The sequence below is a fragment of the Pseudorasbora parva genome, chromosome 7 (assembly GCF_024679245.1).
Source record: "Pseudorasbora parva isolate DD20220531a chromosome 7, ASM2467924v1, whole genome shotgun sequence".
NCBI lineage: Eukaryota > Metazoa > Chordata > Actinopteri > Cypriniformes > Gobionidae > Pseudorasbora > Pseudorasbora parva.
In genome coordinates, this window is record NC_090178.1 from 7,311,281 (window position 1) to 7,337,245 (window position 25,965).

The 25,965-nt window shown below is 39.1% G+C and overlaps 2 protein-coding genes across 3 annotated transcripts; both read left to right on the forward strand.

The window, feature by feature from the left end:
• The first annotated feature begins 37 nt into the window (after nucleotides 1–37).
• On the forward strand, nucleotides 38–10,932 carry LOC137082614 (transmembrane protease serine 6-like). 2 transcript variants are annotated; one of them, XM_067447909.1, is made up of 10 exons: nucleotides 38–168; nucleotides 4,836–5,358; nucleotides 5,585–5,689; nucleotides 5,798–5,926; nucleotides 6,018–6,192; nucleotides 7,066–7,244; nucleotides 7,421–7,516; nucleotides 7,590–7,732; nucleotides 8,179–8,334; nucleotides 10,814–10,932. In XM_067447909.1, the coding sequence occupies exons 1-10, from the start codon at nucleotides 145–147 to the stop codon at nucleotides 10,865–10,867; spliced, it is 1,584 nt and encodes a 527-aa protein (XP_067304010.1). In that variant the 5' UTR covers nucleotides 38–144; the 3' UTR covers nucleotides 10,868–10,932. The 2 variants fall into 2 exon arrangements, with proteins under 2 accessions (XP_067304010.1, XP_067304009.1); XM_067447908.1 differs by lacking the exon at nucleotides 38–168 and adding an exon at nucleotides 3,328–3,616.
• Nucleotides 10,933–16,721: 5,789 nt separating this feature from the next.
• On the forward strand, nucleotides 16,722–24,815 carry ethe1 (ETHE1 persulfide dioxygenase). The gene is made up of 7 exons (XM_067449523.1): nucleotides 16,722–17,212; nucleotides 18,419–18,563; nucleotides 18,814–18,962; nucleotides 19,320–19,449; nucleotides 22,008–22,097; nucleotides 22,344–22,460; nucleotides 24,367–24,815. The coding sequence occupies exons 1-7, from the start codon at nucleotides 17,039–17,041 to the stop codon at nucleotides 24,411–24,413; spliced, it is 852 nt and encodes a 283-aa protein (XP_067305624.1). The 5' UTR covers nucleotides 16,722–17,038; the 3' UTR covers nucleotides 24,414–24,815.
• Nucleotides 24,816–25,965: the final 1,150 nt, after the last annotated feature.

Here is a 25,965-nt window from a genome sequence, read left to right on the forward strand (position 1 = left end):
GAAGTAAGATATGATACAGACTCTTTTATGATCAATTAATCATGTTTTTTGTCCTTTTTGGCAGTACATACTTCCATTGTATCAAACACAGAAGCTCATTTCACCTAACCATCTCCATTAGTGTTTCACTGAAGAAAGAAAGTCATGCAGGTTTGGAAAAACACAAGGGTGAGTAAATTATGACAATGTTAATTTATGAATGAAATAACACTTTAAATCATGGTTTTATCCTTGGAGTTGGTAAACGATGCTAAAAATGATCACAAAATGCGCAATTTAAAGCTACAGCTTAGTGATTTCAAATCATACTGAGATAATGTCAGTTTGTTCTTAAACTCCAACCAGTTTAATCATCTTTAAATACTTAAACATGTTTTGACATTAAATATTTCAGTGGAATCTCTAGTGCTGAGCTGATGCTAATGTTAAATATGTTGATGCTCACTAACACACCTTCTCCTTGCATTTTGTATCTATGGGAATGTGATCTGAATCTGTACCATATGCTGTAAATAACATGATATAAATATTCAATATTGAGTCCACTGAGATTTTTGCCCACTAGAACATGACCTAAAAATGTGAAAATATTTGAAAACCTTCCAAATATACACGCATAATCTCTTAAAGGGATGGTTTCATAAAGAATTAAATCTGTTTTAGTTTAATTTAATCTGGTTTTGGTGTAAAAACAAATGCACCTTTCGCAGTATACACTATATGGCCAAAAGTTTTGGGATGCCTGCCTTTACATGCACATGAATTTGAATGACATCCCATTCTTAATCTGTAGGGTTTAATATAGAGTTGGTCCACCCTTTGTAGCTATAACAGCTTCAACTCTTCTGGGAAGGCTTTCCACAAGGTTTAAGAGTGTGTTTCTGTTTCGGGGAATTTTTGACCATTCTTCTAGAAGCGCATTTGTTAGGTCAGGCACTGATGTTGGACGAGAAGGTCTTGCTCACAGTTTCCGCTCTAATTCATCCCAAAGGTGTTCTATCAGGTTGAGATCAGGACTTTGTTCAGGAAGGCCACACCAAACTCAGTCCTCCATGACTTTATGGATTTGTGCACTGGTCAGTCGTGTTGGAACAGGAAGGGACCATCCCCAAACTGTTGCCGCAAAGTTAGGTGCATGAAATTGTCCAAATGTCTTAGTGTGCTGAATCATTAAGAGTTCCTTTCACTGGAACTAAGGGGCCAAGCCGAACCCCTGAAAAACAACCCCACACCATAATCCCGCTCCACCAAACTTTACACTTGGCACAATGCAGTCAGGCAAGTACAGTTCTCCTGGCAACTGCCAAACCCAGACATATCCATAGGATTGCCATACGGAGAAGCGTGATTGGTCACTCTAGAGAACACATTTCTACTGCTCTAGAGTCTAGGGGTGGCGTGCTTTATACTACTACATTTGACGCTTTGCGTTGCATTTGGTGATGTAAGGTTTAGACGAACTACTCGGTCATGGAAACCCATTCCATGAAGCTCTCTATGCACTGTTCTTGAGATGATCTGAAGGCCACAAAAAGTTTGGACGTCTGTAGCTACTGACTCTGCAAAAATTTGGCGACTTCTGTGCACCTCAGCATGCGCTGACCCCGCTCTGTGATTTTACGTTGCCTACCACTTTGTGGCTGATTTGCCGTTCCCAATTGTTTCCATTTTGTTACAATACCTCTAACAATTGACTGTGGAATATTTAGTAGTGAGGATATTTCACGAATGGACTTATTGCACAGGTATTACGGTACCAGGTTTGAATTCACTGGGTGTGTTTACATGCACGTTCTTAAGCGGATTATGCTTTTACCATTTTCTTTTATCAGAGTAAGGTCATAAACGTTGTAAGCATAAACCAGTCGGAACAGTTTTTTACCTCTTACCCTGATTTCACGCTGCATATAAACGCATTAACCTGCTTTCTGTCGGCTTATTGAAGTGCGCATGTGTGATAGGTGGCAAAAACGCATACTTCGACCAGATTTAAATGCATCCAGACAGCGAGCTAGCGTTTTGCATGAAATAAGGACATATATCACAAACGCAGACTCTTTTAAGACCCAGAAAGTTGTAAAGATGTGTTATCATCTCATGCAACAGAAGTAGAAGAGGGTCAGTAAAAACGCTGCATCAACTGCATGAGGTAATAAACCTTTATTTACCACGTTTGTAAGCTTTATTTACCATCACAACTAACTTCACATTTCACATTTGAAAAACTCAGAGTCAGATACGGACATTATTATTTTTGACGTCACTACAAGGAATAACCCGGTTTATTAATAAAGTCATGTAAACGCGGTTTACTTGCATTCCCAGTTTACTGGTTTGCATGTAAACAGGGAAAACGAGTTATTTCAATACGCTGATATTATTGAGTTATCAGCTTACTGATGTGCATGTAAACATGTTCACTGAGCTCCTGAGAGTGACCCATTCCGTCACTAATGTTTGTAGAAGCGTCTGCATGCCTAGTGCTTGATTTTATACATCTTTTGGCCATGGAGGTGATTGGAACACCTGAATTATTGTAGTAGTTTTTATTAATATTTTAAATTCTTTTTTTTTGGTCATATTGATTAGTGTTTTTTAATACGTCAATATAGTTATAGTATTTTAGTACATAAAGTTAAACTAAATTAACATTAATTTTATTTCAAGAAATTAATTTTTTTTTTTAGTTTTATGATATGCAGGTCTTATTAAAAAATGTCTGCTATGACCTGTTGTAAAGGCGCTGGGGACGCTTGAATCTCCTGTTTCTCATTTGTTTGGCTTCCCTCATCCTTTAGTGTAATCTGACATCGTAGCTGAGTTAGTTTAATCTGCTCTCATTACAGATTGCTCGTCTCCTGTTGACTTCTAGCACCTTACACTGTTGAATCCTGTAATGTGATCGGCAGGTAAAATCCCTCCTGGGGTGAAACAGGATTCACAGCCTTAAATTGCATGAACACATACACTTAAATGCACACATTTTCCATATGAGGATACATTACACTGTATATGTGTCATGTTTTAAATCTTTATTTTGCCTAGTATACAAATCTGCATAGCCCTACAGGCAGATACAACCAATGCATCTAGATGATTGCTAACATGATTTTTTTACCCATAGTCATAAACCATAACCTATGCTGAGTCATTGTATTTGTGTGGTTTTGTGACCTATCGGTTGCAGTATAACTTACCCTCAGTCGCTCAACTCTGACCCCGTCTAACAATAATCAAGCATGCATTTTTCATCAGCCTGGGCAACTGCTATCCATTACATCCGAGCCGCTCTTCATAAACATCCTGAGCACTGTTAAACACCAGCTGAAGGTTTAGACTGAATACCAACTGATGCAATGCTTTTGAAAAAGAGGAAGTGAAGGACAAGAGAGCAACCCTGACACAATGAAACACGTCGAGCATCTCAGAGGAATGAATGGATGGTGGATGCAGCAAGCTCTTCTGTTGTTCTTTTGACACTCGTCCAAGGTTTCTGGACTTTCATTATTGCTTGCGTTTCCAAGTGTCATCTCTTGTTGGAGGCTCTTGAAGAATGGCCTCATTTCTTTAAATGCATGAGCTGACACTGCTGACACAAACTATGGCTTTTGCCCAGGTAAGAACAATAGTCTCTTAGTGTTTGTAACAATTCATCAAAATGTCTTCAATAAAACTGGCGCTGTGAGATTCCATTAGCCATTTAATATGTGGAAGTGTGTAATTGCTAAATAGTCTCTTTTATATCCTGTTTAACATACAGAGGAAACTGACAGTGATTTGAACAACTAATGGCATGAGTGAACCTTTTAATGTGAAACAGGATCATGGTATTTTGTTATGTTAGTAAAACTGACATACTATTGACATAAAGTTTATATTAATATATTTTGAATGCGTTTTTTTGTTTTTGTCTATTTTAAAGTCTATATAGTTTTTATTAATCTTTAATTTAATTTAAGTTATTTTAGTACATCAAGTTAATCTAAAAGAAGATGAGAAATGCTGGCAACTAGCTGAAACAAAATATGTACAAGTTTTTTTTTATTTTATTGTTAGTTTATTTTATTTCAAGCAACTAAATTGTTTTATGGTTTTAGTTTTAGTTTCAGTTAATTATGCGTACGTCTCAATCAGCTCCCTAGTACAGTAATCAGGGCACTGATCAGGACAAAAGTCAATGGACTGATCTCTGATCAGTGCCCTGACTACTAAACTAGGGGTCATTGAAATTGGGAATAGTGCTGATAGTCAGATGCATACACAACCAAAATGACCATCATGCACAAAATTCTCCCCATGCATGCATGCTTTTTTATTCAAAATTTTGGCTAATTTTATGTTAGCCAGATTTACTAAATGAACTAAATTTACCTTGTTTAAGTCTTCGGATAGACCAGGGTTCCTAAGCCATTTAGAAAATGATGGAATTTAATTTGGGTAATTTCCAGGTCTGGATAAGTAAAAAATATATTTTTCAATACTCTATCTGAAAAATGATTTCAATACTCTATCTGAAAAATGCCCCCCCCCCCCCCCCCCCCCCCCCCCACACACACACACACTTTTAAGACTATTACTCCTATTCAGTTGTCTAAAAAATAACATTGAGAATTTCAAAAAAAAAAAAAAAATGTTCATGGCAAAACTGTTTGTCGAACTTTACTTGACATTTTCATTTATGTGAAATTGTCTGTTTTGCCTTTCTTTAACCTCACTTAAATTGTGTGTGTGTGTGCGTGTGTGTGTATGTGTGTGCATGCACATTTACTGTTTGGTGATCATCCGGGACTAATGATAACTGGCATGATTAACTTTTGACATTTTCTGATGTTTAGGGTATCTATAAAATCAACCCAGCAAAAGACAACCAGGAGCCTCCGAAGTCCTTCCCAGCATGTCCTCCTATGTCCATTCCACCAGATCTACTGTCCACCTGCCCGAAACTTTTAAACACAGCTCTTCCTCTGCTCACAGCTCCTGTAATGATGGACACACCACTCACCTTGATACCTGGAACTACATTGAAAATCCCGCTTCCCCAGAATCTCACAGATGTGGCTCCTCAGCTGGCAGAGCTCCCTTTATACGGAGCAAGAAGTGCCTCTATACCGTTTCCTCTTCATCCTGTTACGCTGTACACGTCCACACTTCCACAGACCCCTCCTGGTTGTGTCCAGCTGCTCGGAGTCTCTGAATTGGCACTGTCAACACTAATGCCACATCTGCCTCGATTATCACCTCCTGAGAGCGGCTCCTCACCCCTCACTGACACTAAAGCCACCTCAAAAGAAGAGAACATCTTACAGGAAGGAGGCATTAACATTAGTGTTTCTAAAAACTCCTCTATAGACGAGGCTGGTGAGGGGATGGATGGATGGACGGATGGATGGACGGATGGATGGATGGATGGGTGTGTGGATGGATGGATGGATGAATGGATGGATGGATAAACTGATGGATGGATGGGCACACAGATAGATAGATAGATAGATAGATAGATAGATAGATAGATAGATAGATAGATAGATAGGTAGGTAGGTAGGTAGATAGATGTTTTACATATTCCCTTGTTTTCTTATCACAGATGTCTCTGGGTTTAAACTCTGTCCATCATGTCCGTCACGTCTAGCGTTAATTACAACCCTCATCCCCACCTTCATCATCCTCACCATCTGCATTGCCATTATAGGTACATGTGGTCTCAGCAAAGACTGTGATCTGGTAGAATCAATATACATCTTTTTATAGTGATTAAATCATGAAAACAGTCAAGTAACGCAATGCTTTTCCTCTTTAGTGAAGTTCGTGTGTTTCCCAACCAAAGCGCGAGACACCTCTGCTGGCAGCTTACAGAACTGCTCCAACACACCACAGCCCTTCTATTCTGTGAAATATCCATCCAACGACACCCTCAACATTTCCTCAGGTACAATCGGAGACATATTAAGCGATCTGCTGTACAGATTTGATTTTATTAGGATGTCACATGGTCTCTGAACTTGGTCTTTGTCATCCAGATTGCTCCACAGCAATGGATGCTGGGTCTTCTGGGATGCGTATTGTCGGTGGTAAGGAGGCTGCGAAGGATCAGTGGGGATGGCAGACCAGTTTACACTGGCAGGGCCAACACGTGTGTGGAGGAGCCATCATTACCCCTCACTGGGTCGTCACTGCCGCACACTGCTTTGTAACGTGAGTATGAGACAACAGAGTGAGAGCAGCGAATTCTCACAAAGCTGACATATATGATATATAGTAAATCTCAACTGCATGATTTTTTTCCCCGTTGTAAAATGTAAACTTTATTATCGTCTAGCTTTAATCTCCTTAATGCGACTATAAGATATAAAGATTTTAAAGGGATAGTTCACCCAAAAATACTTATGAAATGATTTATGAGTGATTTCTGTCCCTCCATTGACCACTACGCAACTACCACTTTGACACTTCAAAAAGTTCATAAAGAGATCCTTGTGTTACGCAGCACGTTTGCGCTTCCTCAGCAACCAATGAGGTTCATTCTTGTGTTACGCATCACGGTTTGAGCTTCTGCATGAACCAGTGAGGTTCATTCAGGTTTGTTCTCGCACGTCAAGCAGGTTCGGTTGAGCTTTTGTTTATGTTCACTGTTCAATGTTTTAATAAAAGCCCAAATTCAATTTGTTGATCATCTAAAGCAATTGTGTCTCTTTATTTAGACTAAGCCGCTCAATTCATATGTATTATTTTTACGATCTCTTTATGAACTTTTTGAAGCCTCAGTGGTAGTTGCGTAGATTGTCAGTGGAGGGACAAAAGCTCTTAAGATTTCATCAAAAAAGGTCTTGATTTGTGTTCCAAAAGATGAACGAAAATCTTACGGTTTTGGAACTACATGAGGGTTAATTAATGACGTTAGTTAATTAATTCATTAATGTTAATGTGCATTTTTGGGTGAACTATCCCTAAACTATAAACATTAACATCATGATTTTCTGTAAAGCTGCTTTGAAACCTTGTATATTGTGAAAAGCGCTATACACCTGTATTTAGATTTTTCATTGCTGTGTTTGTGTTGTTTGTCAGGTATGACATGATGCAGGTGTCTGATTGGATTGTGGTGGTTGATACTATCAATGTCTCAGATTCGTCTCAGGGCAAGCACTACAACATACTGCAAATACACCTGCACCCACAATTCTCATCGACCAACAACGACTACGACCTGTGTCTGCTGCGCACGCAGACTGAGATGGAGATGGGAGGTATGTTCACTTGGGCATGTGTGCAAATTCAACAGTCACAAAAATAATGAGCAAGTTTCATTGGTGTCAACTGTGGTGCTTATATTTCTGGTTCATACAAGACACGCTTTTGCATTTGAAATATACGCAGGGTAGTGAAATAGTAACACAGAACAGATGTGTTGACTGTTGTTTAGATGGTGTGAGACCCGTGTGTTTACCACGTTTGAGCGAGTGTTTTCCTCCTGATTCACCCTGCTGGGTAACAGGTTGGGGTTACACTCAGGAAGGAGGTGAGATCATGTTTCTGAAGCGTTTACAGGCCTCCTGAGCTCTCGTAAAGGTGTCTTTCACTCTCTCGTACAGGGCCGGTGTCCTCACACTTGAGACAGGCTTTAATTCACGTGATCGATCAGTCCGTATGTTTACAGCCCAAGGTGTACGGCCGCCAACTCACCCCCAGAATGCTTTGTGCTGGCGTTATGGAGGGAGGAGTGGACTCCTGCCAGGTATACACATCTATTAACAGGATATATTCCTCAAAAATTACAATTCTGTCATCATTTACTCACCCGCATGTTGTTCCATACCTATATGACATTATTTTTCTTCTGTGGAACTCGAGCACAAAACTGTGGAGCACAATTATTTCAAGTCTTCAAGTCCTATAATAGTGAGCAACAGATTCACTAAAAGTCATGCTGATTAATTTTTACCTGCAGTAGTTCAAATCATGAGGGAAAATGACATGAAACCAGTGAATACAATAAAGTCCCATTCGTTAACATTAGTTAATGCATTATCATTAGCTAACAATGAGCAATACATACAGTATTTTTTAATCATTGTCAGGATTATAATTGTTTACTAAAACTTGAAATAAATTAAACATTAACTGTAATAAAACTGTGTGTGTGTGTTTTCTTATATGTGCTCTTGTGTAATTGTTCATCAGGGTGACAGCGGAGGTCCTCTAGTGTGTAAGACTGAAGCGGGTGATTGGAGGTTGGCTGGTGTGGTGAGTTGGGGAGAAGGATGTGGAAGACGCAATAAACCAGGAGTCTACACCAGAATCACTCAGCTTCTCCAGTGGCTGGATAGATACATCAATGTAAACGCAAACAGCACCAACAGCATCATCGTTTTGTAGGAATTTTACAGGTTCAAGTTAACTATTCACCGTATCTGCAGGTTGATTTACCTCAGTGAAATTATTTTGTGTAAAAACAAGCTAAAATAATATTTACTGTAATGCACTTACAATGGAAGTTTATGGGGCAAAACATTTATGCATCATGCACATTTTGATACTTTTTGCATACAAAGAGCTGCTTTACAGCTAAATTGAATTGATGAACTGTAACATTGACGCTAAATTGAATCCATACTGAGGGATTTGTTTTGTATAATGCACTATAGAAATAAAGGTGACACGACATTGAAAAGTGCAACAGGCTGCCACCCCCACTCCCCTTTCAGCGCCGCTGGTTCCGGAAGTATTTTTCCCATTCATTTCTCCCATAGGGATTTAAAAATAAGTCTTCGTTAAAGCGTTATGAGCCATGAACCAAGCTGTTAGGGGTTAACAGCTTATGACCCAGGACCAGTAGTGAAGAAATGAAGACAGAGTCAGGACTGCAATTAATTCAAAGAAAAATTTACTTAGAATAGTTTGCAGTTTCAAAAGCAGAAGCCAGCTTCAAGTCTCACAAGGAGTTCGTAGGCCGCGATCCCTCTCTCACCGTCTCGTTGCCTCGCTCTATCGTACATATAATTGTCCCAACAGTTATACCATTTTCAAGGTCTATCCACGTCAGGTATATTGAAGCGGCAGTGGATTTCAGAATCCCCCTTCAAAGCCAATCAGCTACGAAGTGAATCATAACATTACAAACTTTGATTTGAAGCACAAAAGAAAATCTGACAAAAATACAAAGGTACAAGACTTTGTACTTAATGGTTTTAAGTGAGGGAAAGAACTACAATCCCATGAAGCATTGCAAACAGCATTAAAAAAAAACGATGGAGAAATTTAAAACGATATAAGAAAATATAAAAAAGCATAATGGGTTATGTTGTTCACCACAAATTCTAATTCAAAGGGTTAGTTCACCCAAAAATGAAAATGCTGTCATTAATTGCTCACCCTAATGTCATTCGACACCCGCAAGACCTCCGTTCATCTCCGGTACACAAATGAAGATATTTTTGTTGAAATCCGATGGCTCAGAAAGGTCTCGATTGGCCACAATGAAATTTCCTCTCTCAAGACCCGTAAGTGCACTTAAGACGTCGTTACAAAGTTCATCTCACTACAATGGTTCCACAATCATTTTATGAAGCGACGAGAATAGGTTTTGTGCGTAAAAAAAACGAAATAACGACTTATATAGTGATGGCCTATTTCAAAACACAGCTTTGAAGCCTCGGAGCTTAATGAATCGGGCGTATCGATTCATGATTCGGATTGCGTGTCAAACCTCCGAACTGCTGAAATCTTGAAATCACATGACTTTGGCGATCCGAACCACTGATTTGATATGCTGATTCATAACGGTACGAAGCGGTGTTTTGAAATTGGCCATTGCTATTTAAGTCGTTATTTAGTTTTTTTTTTGCATACAAAAACTATTCTCGTCGCATCATAACATTATTGTAGAACCATTGTAGTGAGATGGGCTTTGTAACGACTTCTTTAGTACCTTACCTTTATGGGTCTTGAGAGAGGAAATGACATTTTGGCCAATGGAGGCCTGTCGGAGCCATCGGATTTCAACACTAATATCTTCATTTATGTTTCCCGAAGATGAACGGAGGTCTTACGGGTGTCGAATGACATGAGGGTGAGTAATTAATGACAGAATTTTAATTTTTGGGTGAACTAACCCTTTAAACATGATTTTTATTTTATTTTTTATAAATAGTGCGAGCTGACAGAAGAAAATATTATCAGTACACAACCTTTTAGCTCACAGCTGTCTAAAGGTTTATAAGTTATCTTTAAAAATCTATTTCCCTATGAATGGAGTTTTTAGTTTTAAAACCCTTCTGTTGTACTTTATACAATAAGGTTCCATTAGTTAACATTGGTTAACTCCATTAGTAACATGAACTAACAATGAAAAATACTTCTAAAGCATTTATTAATATTAGTCATGTTAATTTCACCATTTAGTAATACATGATTAAAATCTAAAGTTGTATTGTTAATGTTATTTCACGGACTCGAGCTGACATGAACTAACATTAGTAGTTTTATTTACTAATGTTAACAAAGAATATAAAGACTGTAACAAAAGTATTGCTAATTTTGTGTTAATATTAGTTTAAAGCATTAACTAATGGGCCATATTGTATGTATATTTACATGCATATAAAACTAATGTCTATAACTGATTGTATATAACTTGCCAGTATACAGTAAGTAAACCATAAACCTAACAAGACATTATGACAACCAGTAACTTTTAACAAAAACACCAACAAAAAAGACTTTACACAGACATTAATTTATTTGAACCTGAACATTCCTTAAGTCAATGTGCATATAAAGCCCAAAATCCATTAACATTTATTTCCTGTTATTTCAGGATGAAAATGAAGAGGCATTCTCGAAAGCCACCACAAAGTATAATAACTTTTGAACATTCAGTATTGCTATACAGCCTGTACAATGACTTAATCTTACAACAGGTAATTGAAACTTCAACTAGAACATCTGTAATATAGGCTGCAATAAAAGATCATTACATCCAGACTGCCATCATCATGCTGATTTAATATGACTGTGACTGGAGTCACGTAAGCTCAGAAAAGGGCGCGTGAGGGCAATACATAAATAAAAACGATGTTGGGAGATATGAATGGAATGTGGTATGTCGTACATTGAGCTGACTCACTCTGACAGTTCTCTCTTCATGATGATGTTTCTATAGTTTGAATCTGATCACATATCTTGCTGATTGACATGTACTGGAAACTCTGGACAGAGACCTGAAGCTCATAGTGTCTGGTAAACATCTAATTTTTCTCATTTCATATTTTAGTCGGCTCATGAATATTAATTAGGTGTGCTGTTGTTGCTAAGTAACCTACTGGAAGCATCTTATGTCTTGTAATTGACCCTCAGAGACTCATTGATATTTTTAAGCCTTTGTGACTCCAGAGAGTCCAGACAGACAGACACTCTGTGTTTCATGATCACTGAATATTCTTTTACATCACCAACTTCCCTAGCCTGGCTCTGCCCTCCTATGTACTTCCGCTCAATTTTAATTTTCCTTCAGTACTACAAATGAAATGAAATGTACGAGAGTCTGGAAAGACCAGGCTACAACTTCCCTACAATGAACCTGAAAATGCAGGTTTAGAGGCCGTTGGCTGTTTACGAGCATCTTTCAGGTGAGTTCAAAGCCGCTCTCAGACTCTGATAGTTTCTAAAGTTTTATTAGGCTACTTCAAAAACCTGTTAATTACACTGAACAAAATTATAAATGCAAAACTTGTTTTTGCACCCATTTTTCATAAACTGAACTCAAAGACATAAGACTTTTTCTATGTCCATAAAAGGCATATTTCTCTCAAATATTGTTCACAAATCTTTCTAAATCTGTGTTAGTGAGCACTTCTCCTTTGCTGAGATAATCCATCCACCTCACAGGTGTGGCATATCAAGATGCTGATTAGACAGCATGAATAATTGCACAGGTGTCCGTGTCCGTGACGTCACCCATAGGATTCCGATAAGCCGTTCTGAAGCTTAAAGTATGGGCGAGCTGGGCGTTGCCATCTTGTGAGCGAGTCATCGTGTGCCACTCTCGCATAACAGAAAATGGGCAAAAAGGCGGGATGTGCGCGGAGCTGAGGTGACGCAATGACTATAGACGGCAGATAAATGGCTATCAACTTGTAACCACGCCCTTAATTATGCAGAACTTTAAGGCTTTCTATAATGTAAACGAATGAGTTATAAAAAAATTCACCCCCCTCACAGTTGTCATGAAGATCAAAATTAGCCTTATAAGCCAAAACCACAATTTGTACCAGGCTGTAAACATGTTTTTTTCTGCTTTAAGTTGAGAATTTTAACATGGGGCTCAATGAGATTCTGCTCCCTTCTGGAGCCTGTCCTTAGTGGCCAGTTGAGGAATTGCAGTTTACATTACTTCCGTATTGGCTTCAAGAGAGATCGCGGGAGGTTGCCGCTTGGTCGAGAACAAGCTGCAAGAACTCTCAAACCAGGGCTGCAAGAACAAAATGACGTCATTTTGTTCTCGCAGCCCTGGAAGCGAGAACTTTTCTCTGTTCTTGCGGAGTATGTTGCAGCCTTAAGATGTGCAGTTTTATCAACACAGCACAATGCCACAGATGTTGCAATTTTTAAGGGAGCGTGCAATTGGCATGCTGACTGCAGGACTGTCCACAAGAGCTGTTGCCCCGTGAATTGAATTTTAATTTCTCTACCATAAGCGATCTCCAAAGGCGTTTCAGAGAATTTGGGAGTACATCCAAGTGGTCTCACAACCACAGACCACATATAAACACACCAGCCCAGGACCTCCACATCCAGCATCTTCAGCCACCCGGAAAGCTGCTGCAACAATCGGTTTGCATAACCAAAGAATTTCTTCACAAACTTGTCAGAAACCATCTCATGAAAGAATGCTTGTCGCCCTCATCTGGGTCTCGACCTGACTGTAGTTTGTCGTTGTAACCGACTTGAGTTGGCAAATGGCGTCGGGCACTTTGGAAAGGTGTTCTCTTCACGGATGAATCCTGGATTTCACTGTACGGGGTAGAAGTCAAAGTTGTGGATTGAGTGGTCCATGGTGACGGAGGGGTTATGGTATGGGAAAGCGTATGTTATGGACAACAAACAAGGGTGCATTTTATTGATGGCATTTTAAATGCACAGAGGAACCGTGACGAGATCCTGAGGCCCAGCATGATAATGCAAGGCCCCATGTTGCAAGGATTTGTACACAATTCTGAAAACATCTCAGTTCTTGCATGGCCAGGATCCTCACCAGACATGTCACCCTTTGAGCATGTTTGGGATGCTCTGGATCGGCATGTACGACAGTGTGTTTCTGTTCCTGCCAAAATACAGCAACTTTGCAGAGCCATTGAAGAGGAGTGGACCAACATTCCACAGCCCAACAACCTGATCAACTCTATGCAAAGGAGATGTGTTGCACTGCATGAGGCAAATGGTGGTCATACCAGATACTGACTGGTTTTTGGAATGAATACTTTTGGTATCAGACACATTAAGTCTTGTTAAAGGTGCTCTATGTAAGTTTTTGACTGACAATTAAACATAGAAATACCATCATATGTTTGCAGATATTTAGGAAAAAATGCTGAGGTCACATACTTGTTTCTCTGAAAAACAGTGCTACTGCCAGTTTTTTTACTTTGAAAATGTGCGTTGGTATCGGAATGTCTGTATTGTTTTTGGTCACGTTGCCAGTTTACCTAATAGTATTTAAACACCACAGGTTACCAGTTGGCAGAAAACACAGCATTGCAGCCATGGAAGCCAGCTCAAAAAAACTAGGTCAGAGCAGAACACAGATTCTACCCGACCTAAAAAGCCTGGGAATTAATCGAAAATATCTATGAACGGAAGCACTTTAAAACGCTGATAAATCACCTCGCATTCCATTGTCAATTGCGCTCGTTCCTGTTGCGTGTCCTTAACCTGGCAACAAGCGTGATTGTCGAGTCTGAGGAGGAGGGGGCAGGGCAAACTATAATTTTAATTTGGACTGTAGTACCCATTTCAACCACTGTCATTGCTACATACAGCACCTTTAAAGTCTGCAGGAGTATTTCTCACAACATTTGACACATAGTGAGCTAAAACAGTAGCCTGACAAGCCAGACCCACATCAAGATGTTTGGTCTGGAAACTCACCATTGACAGCTCAATCTGAGGGGCGGGATAAACGGTTGTCTTTCAAACTCCCTCTGCACGCGATAGGATAGCGCTACAACCAACCAGAGCAACGAAGGTGAAGCAGAGCTCGCTGACAGATTAAACATTCGCCGTATCTGGTCGGCTAAACTACGAACACATCTTCCCTTTTTAAGAATGACTTCAGTGCCGTTCTTTGTTCTTTTCTCAGAGAAAAGCTTAACTCAAAGTCTTCCAGAATCGCAGTCAAAGCTGATTCGAAAGACCACCGCCGTACACCAGTTTCTGTGTTTACTAGAAGCACGCAAACGCAACTCGGCCGTCATCATTATGGCCCCGCCCGCCGACTCTATACACGATGTGATTGGCCCGTCCAGATTCTGAGGAATACAGCTCAGAAGGGTATTGAGAGTTCCTAGACGACACTTGCGGGCAGATTAAATTTGCTGCCGCTAGGGTGCGTCTAGATTTCTAGGCTACTAAAACAGTTGATTTGCAATAGATGTTGATAGTTAAAGGGATAGTTCACGGAAAAAAGAAAATTCTGTCGTTAATTACTCACCCTCATGTTGTTCCAAACCCGTAAGGCTTTCGTTCATCTTCCGAACACAGATGAAGATATTTCTGATGAAATCTGAGAGCTCTCTGACCCCTCCATAGACAACTACCCAACTACCACTTTGACGCTTCAAAAAGTTAATAAAGAGATCTTAAAACGAATCCATATGAATTGAGCAGTTTAGTCCTAATTTTCTGACGAGTCCTGATCGCTTAGTTTATATGATTGAATTTAGGCTTTTAGTTGCATATAATATAAACACTGATCAGCGAAACAAAGAGAAGCTCAAATTAATTAATCTGCTTGATGCGTGAGAACAAGGCCTAGTCCACACGTACACGGGTATTTTTATTACCGGAGTTTTTCCTCCTCCGTTTTAAAAAACAATCGCGTCCACACAAGCATGGTTTAAAAAACAAATCTGTCCTCATGAGAACGCAAAACTACGCTATGATTGGCTGCCTGATTTCCACATGGGTCCCATTCACTGCACCGATGCACATTGCACTGACTGAGGGATGCCATGGGCTCAAGTGAAACCCTTCTACAAATTCCTTTACTTTGGACTCAGTGACAGGTAACTGTATACACAGGTGCAGGGCCGAAGTGGACTGTAATAGCTTCACACACTTGCTTTACTATTTTGTATTATTGCATTCTGGCGCCTTTGTTCTGCAATACAATGAAATAACTGAACATCTGTAGGATATGCTGTTAGTAGAGTTCACAGCATAGAATCGACTCACGTAAATCAAAAGGAGATGTGGAAAATCTGACGTCAAACAAAGGAGAGAACGGCGCGCACTTCAATTTAAAAAAACGAAATCTCCGGTTTCACCATCTACACGACAACGCTGTAACCGGAGTTTCTAAAAATCTTCACCCTGGCCGGAGTTTTCAAAAAAGTCCGGTTTTAGTAACCTGATACAGCGTTTGCGTGTGGACGAACAGCCAAACCGCGTAGAACAAAGCTGCGGTTTTGAAAATACCCGTGTTCGTGTGGACAGGGCCCAAACCTTATTGGTTCTTACGTAAGCTCAAATAGAACGAACCGCATTGGAGGTTTTTGAAGCATCAAAGTGGTAGTTGTGTAGCTGTCAATGGAAGGACAGAAATCACTCCGATTTCATTTGTCATCCGAAAATAAACGATTTTGGAACCGAAGGAGGGTAATTAATGACATAATTTTTATTTTTGTGAGAACTATCCCTTTAATGTGATTCTCTATACAAAAGAAGATAATTTGTAGACTGGGTAAACCCAGTCTGATCTGCTGGCGATTTAATTTCACCCGGCAACTCAGTCTGGAAACGTATTCATTAATTTCTAATTCTTCTGTTACACTTTTGCGGAAACTAATCACAGACTGGCTTATCCACCTGGCACACTATTGGTGGGTTTAACACAATGACAGATAGAGAAATTACATAGACAGTAAAAGAAATTATGGTGCCCGTTGATCAGGCCTCTTGTGGTCTGATTGGTTGAAGAACTATTGCGTACAGAGTTATTTGAATAATGCCAGTTGATTATACCCCTTGTGCAATAGAAAATGCAGAGCAGACTCCTCAGACCAATGTTTAATTTTAAATTGAGCTTGGTCTGGTGATAGCCAGCCAAGATAATTTAAAGAATGTTGTTAACTAAACTAACAGTAAATGTTTTTTTATCCCTACTGACTTGCATTGTTATGGACTATACATGCAAGTCAAAAGAAACTGATCTTTCTGGTTATCAGCATTATTCAAAATATGTTATTTAGTGTCCCACAGAAGAAATGCATACAGATTTAGAACGATATGAGGGTGAGTAAATAAAAACTGACCATTTTGGGTGAACTTCTATTTTCAGCTGCAGCGAGGTTTTTGTGACAGCCTAAAACGAATTTAAACAGAACTTTCATTAATGGTTGTTAGTAGGTTTTGTTTTCAAACCCCAAAACCAGTCCTTATCAGCAGGAATCGTAAATTCACTCGACATCTCAGAATATACCGCCAAGTGGCAGCAGCGCCGCACACACATGAGATTACTGCGCATGCGCGGACACGTCAAAGTTCCTTGTCAGCGGTCACTTTAGAATTTCAAAAACATTGCGTGTGGACACTAATATTGTGCATATTAACACTTAAAAAAAGCGATGCAATGCATGAGCAAGTCACGTCTCCGGCGTAATAATACGTGTTATAATAACGCGTCCCCACTGCAGTGATCCCGGAAGGAGGCGTGCACCGTTGATAGTAACAGTTTGACAACACAAGTTCCTTCAGTGATCTGATCTGATCTGAGACTCGTCGTACCGGTTTAAGGTGGAGACTCCTAAGTGCACATAGAAGTAAAATGAGTGCAGCTCTTTTAAACAGACTGAAGCCTGCAGTGAGCTGTGCGATCCGGCTGTGGACCTGCAAAGCACCGGTGATCGATCACAGAAGCGCCGCACTCAGTCACCGCCGGCCGCCGTCAGTGAGACTCTACAGCGGACTGATGGAGTCCGGAGCGCCGCTCTTCAGACAGGTGAGAGCGCGGTGCTTTTGATGCTCTGTAAATGACTTTAAGTTGTTCATTCATGTGACATGAGTGGGTGTTTTTGTAGGCTATTTAATGGTGCTCAGCTCATAAGGATCTGCTATAAATGACAAGGGAAAGTTCATTTTTATAGGACATAGGGTTTACAGAGGAATAAAGACAGTGAAATACAGATACATACAAGGCTCATTAAAGTCTGCAGGAGCGTAGGCCCTATCTCGCTTTCAATAAATGGCAATATTGCAAAAAATGTATAAAATGTTACTATTTAATGTGTTTCTTCTTCTTTAAATCTTCTTTACATGACAGTCCATAGCAAATGCATAACACGTTTCAACATTTTATATTAATTCTGCACACTAAACATACAGCTTTATTTTCCAAACTTGTCTTGGTGACGGAAGCTTCCAGTGCACAGACAGAATGACCTTTGACAGATATTACAAATAAAAGTGTTCAGTTAGATATATATAAAACACAAAATAGACCATGGACAATATATGTACGCACAGGTATGTTATATACAATGCAAGTACATGTATATTGTCTATTTTGTATTTTTACCCAACACAGTTAAACCTACAGTTATTTTTATATCAGTAACACTTTACGATAATGTTTCATTTGTTCACTACATCAGTTACATGAACTCAGAATGAAAAATACTTTCTTAAGCATCTATTAATTTTAATGTTTATTCTAACATTTAGTAATACATTATTAAAACCAAAAGTTGCTTCTTATTATATAATGGACCTTGATTATTTACATTATTATCTATTTTATTTACTAATATTAATACAGATTAATAAATACTGTTGAGTAAATTTATATTGCTTATTATTATATACTAATAACTATTGCATTAACTAATCGGCCCTTATAGTACAGTGTTACCGTTACATTTATAAAATCTCTCTTTTGGCTGCTTCCCGTTGTTCTAAAAGATATCTGCCATTTCAAAACATTTTGTATCAGTGTTAGTGAATACCAAATGACCTCAGTTTTACTATGGAATGTTGTCATAAATAATGTTTACACTGTTGATTGTTTTGTGCGAGTGGCATGTAGCGATTAAACTGATACACTAACAGTAGTTTGCAGTTTTGAATGGAATGTTACTGTACAGACACATTCAGCTGACTCACTCTGACTGTCCTGAAGATAATGGTGATAATGTTGTTGTTCCTGTAGTTGTTTGAATCTGAGAGCAGCACATACACATACCTGCTGGCCGACACAGACAGCAGAGAGGCCGTGCTGATCGACCCTGTGCTGGAAACAGTGGACAGAGACCTGAAGCTCATCAATGAACTGGGACTCAAACTCATACTGGCCAGTGGGTGAATGTTTCATTCTATGTCTGTCTGTCTGTCTGTCTGTCTGTCTGTCTGTCTGTCTGTCTGTCTGTCTGTCTGTCTGTCTGTCTGTCTATCTATCTATCTATCTATCATTATATTGTTATATCTATAGTTCTATCATTCTATCTGTCTGTAGTTCTACCTACCACATATGAAATAGATTCATAAATATTCTTGTTATTATAAACCGCGTGCTGCTGTCAGTTTCCTGATGCCTGTCTCCACCAGTGAACACTCACTGTCACGCGGATCACATCACTGGCACTGGACTGCTGAAGAAGAAGGTGTTTGGACTGAAGAGTTGCATCTCGAAACACAGCGGAGCCACGGCGGACATACTGCTCTCAGAGGGGGACCGGATCGCTTTCGGAAAACATGTATGAAGGATTACAAGTTACCAGGGCAATTTAATACATTTCAAAATCCATACAGTTAAAAAAAAACAGGGATAAACGTTGTTTATTTATATTATATAATAATATCACCTCAAAAATGTATAATAGAATTTAGTATTGCAAGTGATCAGGGCAATCCTGATCCTTATTTATGATATTTCTTTTGTTGAATCTATTGTAATGACAGCGTGAAGAAAAACACAAAGGCTGCGTTGATGTTTTACAGTGTTGTTATCATGCTTATCATAGTCAGTGAGAGTTGAACAGGTTATATAATCAATAAAGTGCTGATGGGATTATATTACTCCTATCAGAACTTTGGCTTTTGGTCCATTTCAGTGTCTGATGGTGCGAGAGACCCCGGGACACACGGATGGATGTGTGACGTACGTCACTGGAGATCAGTGTATGGCTTTCACCGGTGACGCCCTCCTCATCCGGGGATGCGGACGGACAGACTTTCAGCAAGGTGTTACAATTACACAAACATTTCTATTGAGCAAATCTTCCATTGTGGAGCTGTTAAAGTGGCCATATTATACAATTTTATAACGTTTTTTGGAGTCTACTAGAATAGGTTTTCATGCTTTAGTAAACACATTATTTTTTACAAAGACGTTAAAAGCAAAATAACTTCTTTTGCATAGCCCGCATGTTACAGAGGCCAGGTAGTAGTCTCTGTGCAAGTAAACCTCACTCTCCTGACCCCAAGAGATGCTCTAGCGACTGACACTAGAGGTTGCAGACCTTTGGCCTCCTTGTTAGAGTGTCCGACTCGCATGCCGACCCGAGTTCCAGTCACGCTTGGAGCGGGCGGTTCGAACAGGAGGGGTTACACACATACAAATTTAATTTAGGTCTTTTATTTTGTCAAGACATTTAAAGCACTTTTTTTGAAGAGTGCAAATGTGCGTTCATGCTAAAGTACGTAAACTGATTCAATCTGGAGATAAAGCAAAATAACTGAGAAAATGAGAACTAGTCCTCAGATGCCATGTTCATTTATAGCACAATTTTTTTGTTATTAATTATTTAAATGAGGAATCTTGTAAAGTGTTTGTTCCCAGAGGAAAACTCTACATTGAAGGTGTTTCAGTGTGTTCACAAACTGTGACACTGATATAGAGAAGAACTTTGACCCGTCTGTGTGATTTTGTGGAACTATGCAGAGATTTTTCAGGCTCAAACAACAACATTAGACCCTAGAGAGAGTTCAAAATTATAATGTTTTCATACTGTTTTTCATCAAATGAAAACAAAGAAGAATAAGATTTAAAGGGGGGGTGAAACACTCAGTTTCAGTCAGTGTCATGTCAATCTTGAGTACCTATAGAGTAGAATTGAATCCTGCATATCTCCGAAAAGTCTTTATTTTTTTTATAATTATATAAGAAAGATGCGCTGTTCCGAGTCTTTCCGAAAAAAGCAGAGCGGGTGGGGGCGTGTCGTGTGAGCGGAGCTAAATAATGACGTGTGCAGCAGCGCGCTGCTATTGTGTTGAGTCAAGTGCGTCATCCCTAACAGCGGGAAAAAAACTTTATTCAAAATAAAAATATGGCTTTTAATCAGATACAGCCATACATCTATGATCCGGAATCAGACCCAGAGGCTGCAGTTGAACAGGAGCAGCAGCAAAAACGACTAGAGCAGGACGTCTCTATGTGGTACAAGTTATACACTAACTATATAATATGCTTAGCGGCTTGTGTTATTTACATATTTATACTTGAATTATATCGTCGTATTTTTGTCTTTGAAGGTGTACATGTGGGAAGTGCAGTTGTGCACGTGTGTGTGTGTGTTTACGCGTGGTTTGTGTAGACAGTAAGCGGACTGGTTTTGCACGGCAGGTTAAGTTAGTGTTTACATAGAAAGACACGGAATAGTAGCGCATTTGAATGAAGAAGCGCGCTTATTTAGTTCAACATATTTCCCCCCTCTTTGTGTATTGTTGTTTGGAGTGCTTTTACAATACACAAACATAAAGTTACACATATAGTGGCCAGCTAAACAAATGTACACGCACTACACATCGCATGCTCCATTGATCAATTAACTATACGTGATCATGTTTGGGCTACTTGATGAGCATAGGCAAAGACACAGACATTTGAAGCAGTCTCACTCACCGCCTGCGGTTCTAACGTTGGGACCTTTAACGTTGGGACTGCTCCATCCTTCAGCATTAGGCGATCGGGAAAATCCGGCGTCGAGCTGGGCCTTGTTTATGAAACAGTCGGCACCGAAATGCAGCGAACAGATATAAACATTCGCGCAACTCAGTTGCTGATCCGGAAAAGCAAATTACATCCACTGTTGCCTTAACGCGGGGTTTTGGGGGAATCTGTGCAGGACTGTCTTGGTCTGGCAACCAAAAACGCACTTTTTTGGTGACATTGTTATGTGCACATCACCTATCCAGCAGCCTACAAGCCAGCGCTTTGATGGGCGTAGCCTGTTACTTTCGCTCTCTCCCTCTCTCTCTCTCACGCGCTTCCGGTAGAATTGTCCGTAAGGCCCATACAAGGAAATTCCGCCCCCATTAACGTCAAAGGGGACGCATGATCTCAAAAAACTTGCCGAAACTTGTGACTAACCGGAAGTAGTATTTTTGACAAAGAAATACTCCCATCAAACGTCCACCTTAACTTTTGAAACTTTGTCTATGTTTAGTATGGGATTCCAAGTCTTTAACAGTGTAAAAAGATCAGTATGCATGAAACAGCATTTCACCCCCCCTTTAATATTTTACATTTATATGCAGCAATATGACAGCAGTCACGAACAGAAATATTAATCTGACATGCTGTTTAGAAAATGTTAAAAACAGGATAAAATCAATGAAAATCATGATGCTTAGAAAAATTTGTGGAGCAATAACACGGTATATACATTGCGAATATTCACTATATCCAGCCCTAATAGTTTGTCGATTTTTCCCTGTGCTCATTTTGCCTTTGTTTTTGTAGTACTTCAAATAGCCACATGATGGCGAGACAGTAAAGCTCTTCATCTGTCTTCACTCAGGTTGTCCTAAGAGATTGTATGAGTCCATCCATAAGAAGATTTTCACCCTGCCTGGAAAATGTTTCATCTACCCTGCACACGACTACAAGGGTACGTGATTTACAGCATTAAACTATGAGTCATTGTGTGTTAAAGTCATTTTACCACTCTAAACCAAGTCTAAAACCACTTTAACAGTGTAGAAACCACTGCTTCGAGCAATCTGATTAAAGACACCAATGTTAAACAAATGAACAACTGTTTACTATGGTTTGTAGTAGTTAGGGATATTTGACTTTTTCTGTTGTTTTGTGCGTTATTTATTCTCCTGCTTGTTGTGATCTCTGAACGCTGAAGGTCAGACCGTGTCCACCGTGGATGAGGAAAAGAAGTTTAATCCTCGACTGACAAAGACGCAGGACGAGTTTGTGAACATCATGAACAACCTCAATCTCCCCAAACCTAAAAAAATTGGTGAGTATCAGTTTATTTATGCTGCATGTACTGTAACAATACACTGTTTGTACCGGCACACCATTTTATACAGGTCCTTCTCGAAAAATTAGCATTTTGTGATAAAGTTCATTATTTTCCATAATGTAATGATAAAATTAAACTTTCATATATTTTAGATTCATTGCACACCAAATGAAATATTTCAGGTCTTTTATTGTTTTAATACTGATGATTTTGGTTCAGGTCAGGAGAGTTGGCAGGCCAATTGAGCACAGTAATACCATGGTCAGTAAACCATTTACCAGTGGTTTTGGCACTGTGAGCAGGTGCCAGGTCGTGCTGAAAAACGAAATCTTCATCTCCATAAAGCTTTTCAGCAGATGGAAGCATGAAGTGCTCCAAAATCTCCTACTAGCTAGCTGCATTGACCCTGCCCTTGATAAAACACAGTGGACCAACACCAGCAGCTGACATGGCACCCCAGACCATCACTGACTGTGGGTACTTGACACTGGACTTCAGGCATTTTGGCATTTCCTTCTCCCCAGTCTTCCTCCAGACTCTGGCACCTTGATTTCCGAATGACAGTGCTGCTTCTCTGTAGCCCAAAAGTGTCTTGACCTGGGGAATGCAGCACCTGTAGCCCATTTCCTGCACACGCCTGTGCACGGTGGCTCTGGATGTTTCTACTCCAGACTCAGTCCACTGCTTCCGCAGGTCCCCCAAGGTCTGGAATCGGTCCTTCTCCACAATCTTCCTCAGGGTCCGGTCTCCTCTTCTCGTTGTGCAGCGTTTTTTGCCACACTTTTTCCTTCCCACAGACTTCCCACTGAGGTGCCTTGATACAGCACTCTGGGAACAGCCTATTCGTTCAGAAATGTCTTTCTGTGTCTTACCCTCTCGCTTGAGGGTGTCAACGATGGCCTTCTGGACAGCAGTCAGGTCGGCAGTCTTACCCATGATTGCGGTTTTGAGTAATGAACCAGGCTGGGAGTTTTTAAAAGCCCCAGGAATCTTTTGCAGGTGTTTAGAGTTAATTAGTTGACTCAGATGATTAGGTTAATAGCTCGTTTAGAGAACCTTTTCATGATATGCAAATTTTTTGAGATTTTTTGGGTTCAATTTTGGGTTTTCATGAGCTGTATGCCAAAATCATCAGTATTAAAACAATAAAAGACCTGAAATATTTCAGTTGGTGTGCAATGAATCTAAAATATATGAAAGTTTAATTTTATCATTACATTATGGAAAATAATGAACTTTATCACAAAATGCTAATTTTTTGAGAAGGACCTGTATATTACAGTAACGGTCAAAAGTCTGGAAACATTTCCATTGTTATTTTTTTTGAAAAAAGCAAGAAATGCAGAAAAAAACAGTAATATTGTGAAATATTTTTACAATTTAAAATAATGGTTTTCTATTTTAATGTACTTTAACATGTAATTTATTTCTGTGATGCAAAGCTGAATTTTCAGCATCATTACTCCAGTCTTCAGTGTAACATGATCCTTCAGAAATCATTCTAATATGATGATTTATTATCAATGTTGGAAACGGTTTAAATGCTTGATATTTATCTGGAACTGTTTTTTAACAATATAAATCTTTACTATCACTTTTGATCAATTTAACTATCCCTTGAACTATCCCTTTAAAATTGCCAAACAGGTCTGTTATAAACTTATAATTGCAGGATGAGTGATGACATGTTGAATCTATCAGTCATTCATTAAAGTTATTATGACTAAGGTGGTTCGGTCAGGTTTGACAGGGTGTGTCGTTTTGCTCAAAGCTTCAATTGATGGGAAATGAGGACTAAAACTGTGTTCTTTTAACATTATTGTAGCATACCATTTATTATTTTGGCACTTTCAGACCTAAAGGCCTCATGTTTTTACTGTTTGTGTTTTTGAACCCACAGATATATCAGTGCCTGCGAACCTGGTGTGTGGACTTCATGATATATGAATGTGAAAGCTGACATTATCTTTTTAGGTGTCTGATTTTAACTGTACAGTGAATGTAGATACACTACACACAGGGAGATGATATTTGCATTAAATCATTCCTGTGATTCAGGGTAAGCAGACTGAGATGAACCAGAGCGATGAAATTTCAAACTATGACGTTTATCTTATGGTCAGTATTTGTTCTTATCAATTTTTTCTGGATTTGAAAGAATACTTTGACCTAACCTGTGCACTGAATCATGTGATATCATATTTTCAGCATGCTTTAAATAATCAAGTGCTGCAGTTCTCATTAAAACGTGAAAGGTTATAGTAAAATCCATCTAATCATATATTTTGTGATAAAACTCTAAAATATATATATTTAATCTGTTTTTAATAAATGTTTGGTCAAACCGCAGCTGCGCCATGCAGTTTTTTTGTCTCTTTTGGGTTTTTTGTCACTCATACAAATGTCCTGAATGTTGCACTTCTACAAATGCCTTTACCGTCAGGACAGACGAGAAAAACGACATGATTTGCAAGTGAAATGGGCTGAAAGTTCATGCACAGCCAGAAACTCATCTTCAAAACACAAAGCGATTTACATTAGAATATCAGTGCTGATAAGTCTTCACACTCGCTGTCTTTTCAGAGTATTCAGGTGTAGGACGTTCAGACAGCTGATGTGTCCGAAGTCGCAATTACCTTTTTTTTATATTTTTAGAATTGACAGACGTAAACTCGCAATTATGAGTTCATTACTTGGATTTATGAGATGTAAACTAAAAAGAGTCTTAAGTGTGAGAAGTCGGAAATAACGTTTTTGTTTTATTTTTATTCTTTGACGCAAAAAAAAAAAAAAAAAAAAACAGAATTAAGAGGCAAAGGTCAGAATTCCGAGATATAAACTCGCAATTATTTGGGAAAGAAAAAAACATGATTGTGAGGAAAGTCTTAATTTTGAGATAAAAGACGTCTTTTTTTATATTCCATGGTGGGAACTTTAAAAAATAATGTGAAAAAAGGTGTAAACTCACAATTATGATTCATAACTTGTATTTATGATATAAAAAACTCATAATGGTGAGGAAAAAAATCTTAATTTTTAGAGAAGTCGCAACCTTTTTAATATTTTAATTCTGTGGCAGGAGCTAAAAGAGAAAAAAGAATTCCCAGTAAAAAAAGGTCAGATTTCCTAAATGTAAACGCAGTAATGAATTCATAACTCGCATTTGCTTGATATAACCTCGCAATTTTGAGAAAAAGGGTCATTTACCAATTTACCGTTTTTTTTTTAAATATTTTTCGTGGTGAAAACAAGCTTCTGTAGAATTGAATTCTGATTGTTTCAGTGTCCTGGGTGGGTGTGGCATAACACTGGCTCAACCAATAGTCTGCCGTTGGGGGCGGAGCTATTTGAGTAACATGACTAATGGCAGACAGGGACAGTTTTTAAACTTTGACAGCATTGACTATTTTTGCGGATCTGTTTTAGTGCTTCATACTTCACCTCTAAAGGAGAGAGTGTTTTGCAGTCACCTGTGTTAAATTACAGCTCAAACGTTTCA

What these genes read in the sequence shown, in the direction of transcription:
- LOC137082614 (XM_067447908.1), top strand. Translation starts at nt 3,572, where the DNA reads ATGCATGAGCTGACACTGCTGACACAAACTATGGCTTTTGCCCAG. An exon ending in CACCCTCAACATTTCCTCAG is followed by an intron (nt 5,927 to 6,017) that starts GTACAATCGGAG and finishes TTTGTCATCCAG; the next exon opens with ATTGCTCCACAGCAATGGAT. An exon ending in GGGTTACACTCAGGAAGGAG is followed by an intron (nt 7,517 to 7,589) that starts GTGAGATCATGT and finishes TCTCTCGTACAG; the next exon opens with GGCCGGTGTCCTCACACTTG.
- ethe1 (XM_067449523.1), top strand. Translation starts at nt 17,039, where the DNA reads ATGAGTGCAGCTCTTTTAAACAGACTGAAGCCTGCAGTGAGCTGTGCG. An exon ending in GGATCGCTTTCGGAAAACAT is followed by an intron (nt 18,963 to 19,319) that starts GTATGAAGGATT and finishes GGTCCATTTCAG; the next exon opens with TGTCTGATGGTGCGAGAGAC. An exon ending in CCCTGCACACGACTACAAGG is followed by an intron (nt 22,098 to 22,343) that starts GTACGTGATTTA and finishes TGAACGCTGAAG; the next exon opens with GTCAGACCGTGTCCACCGTG.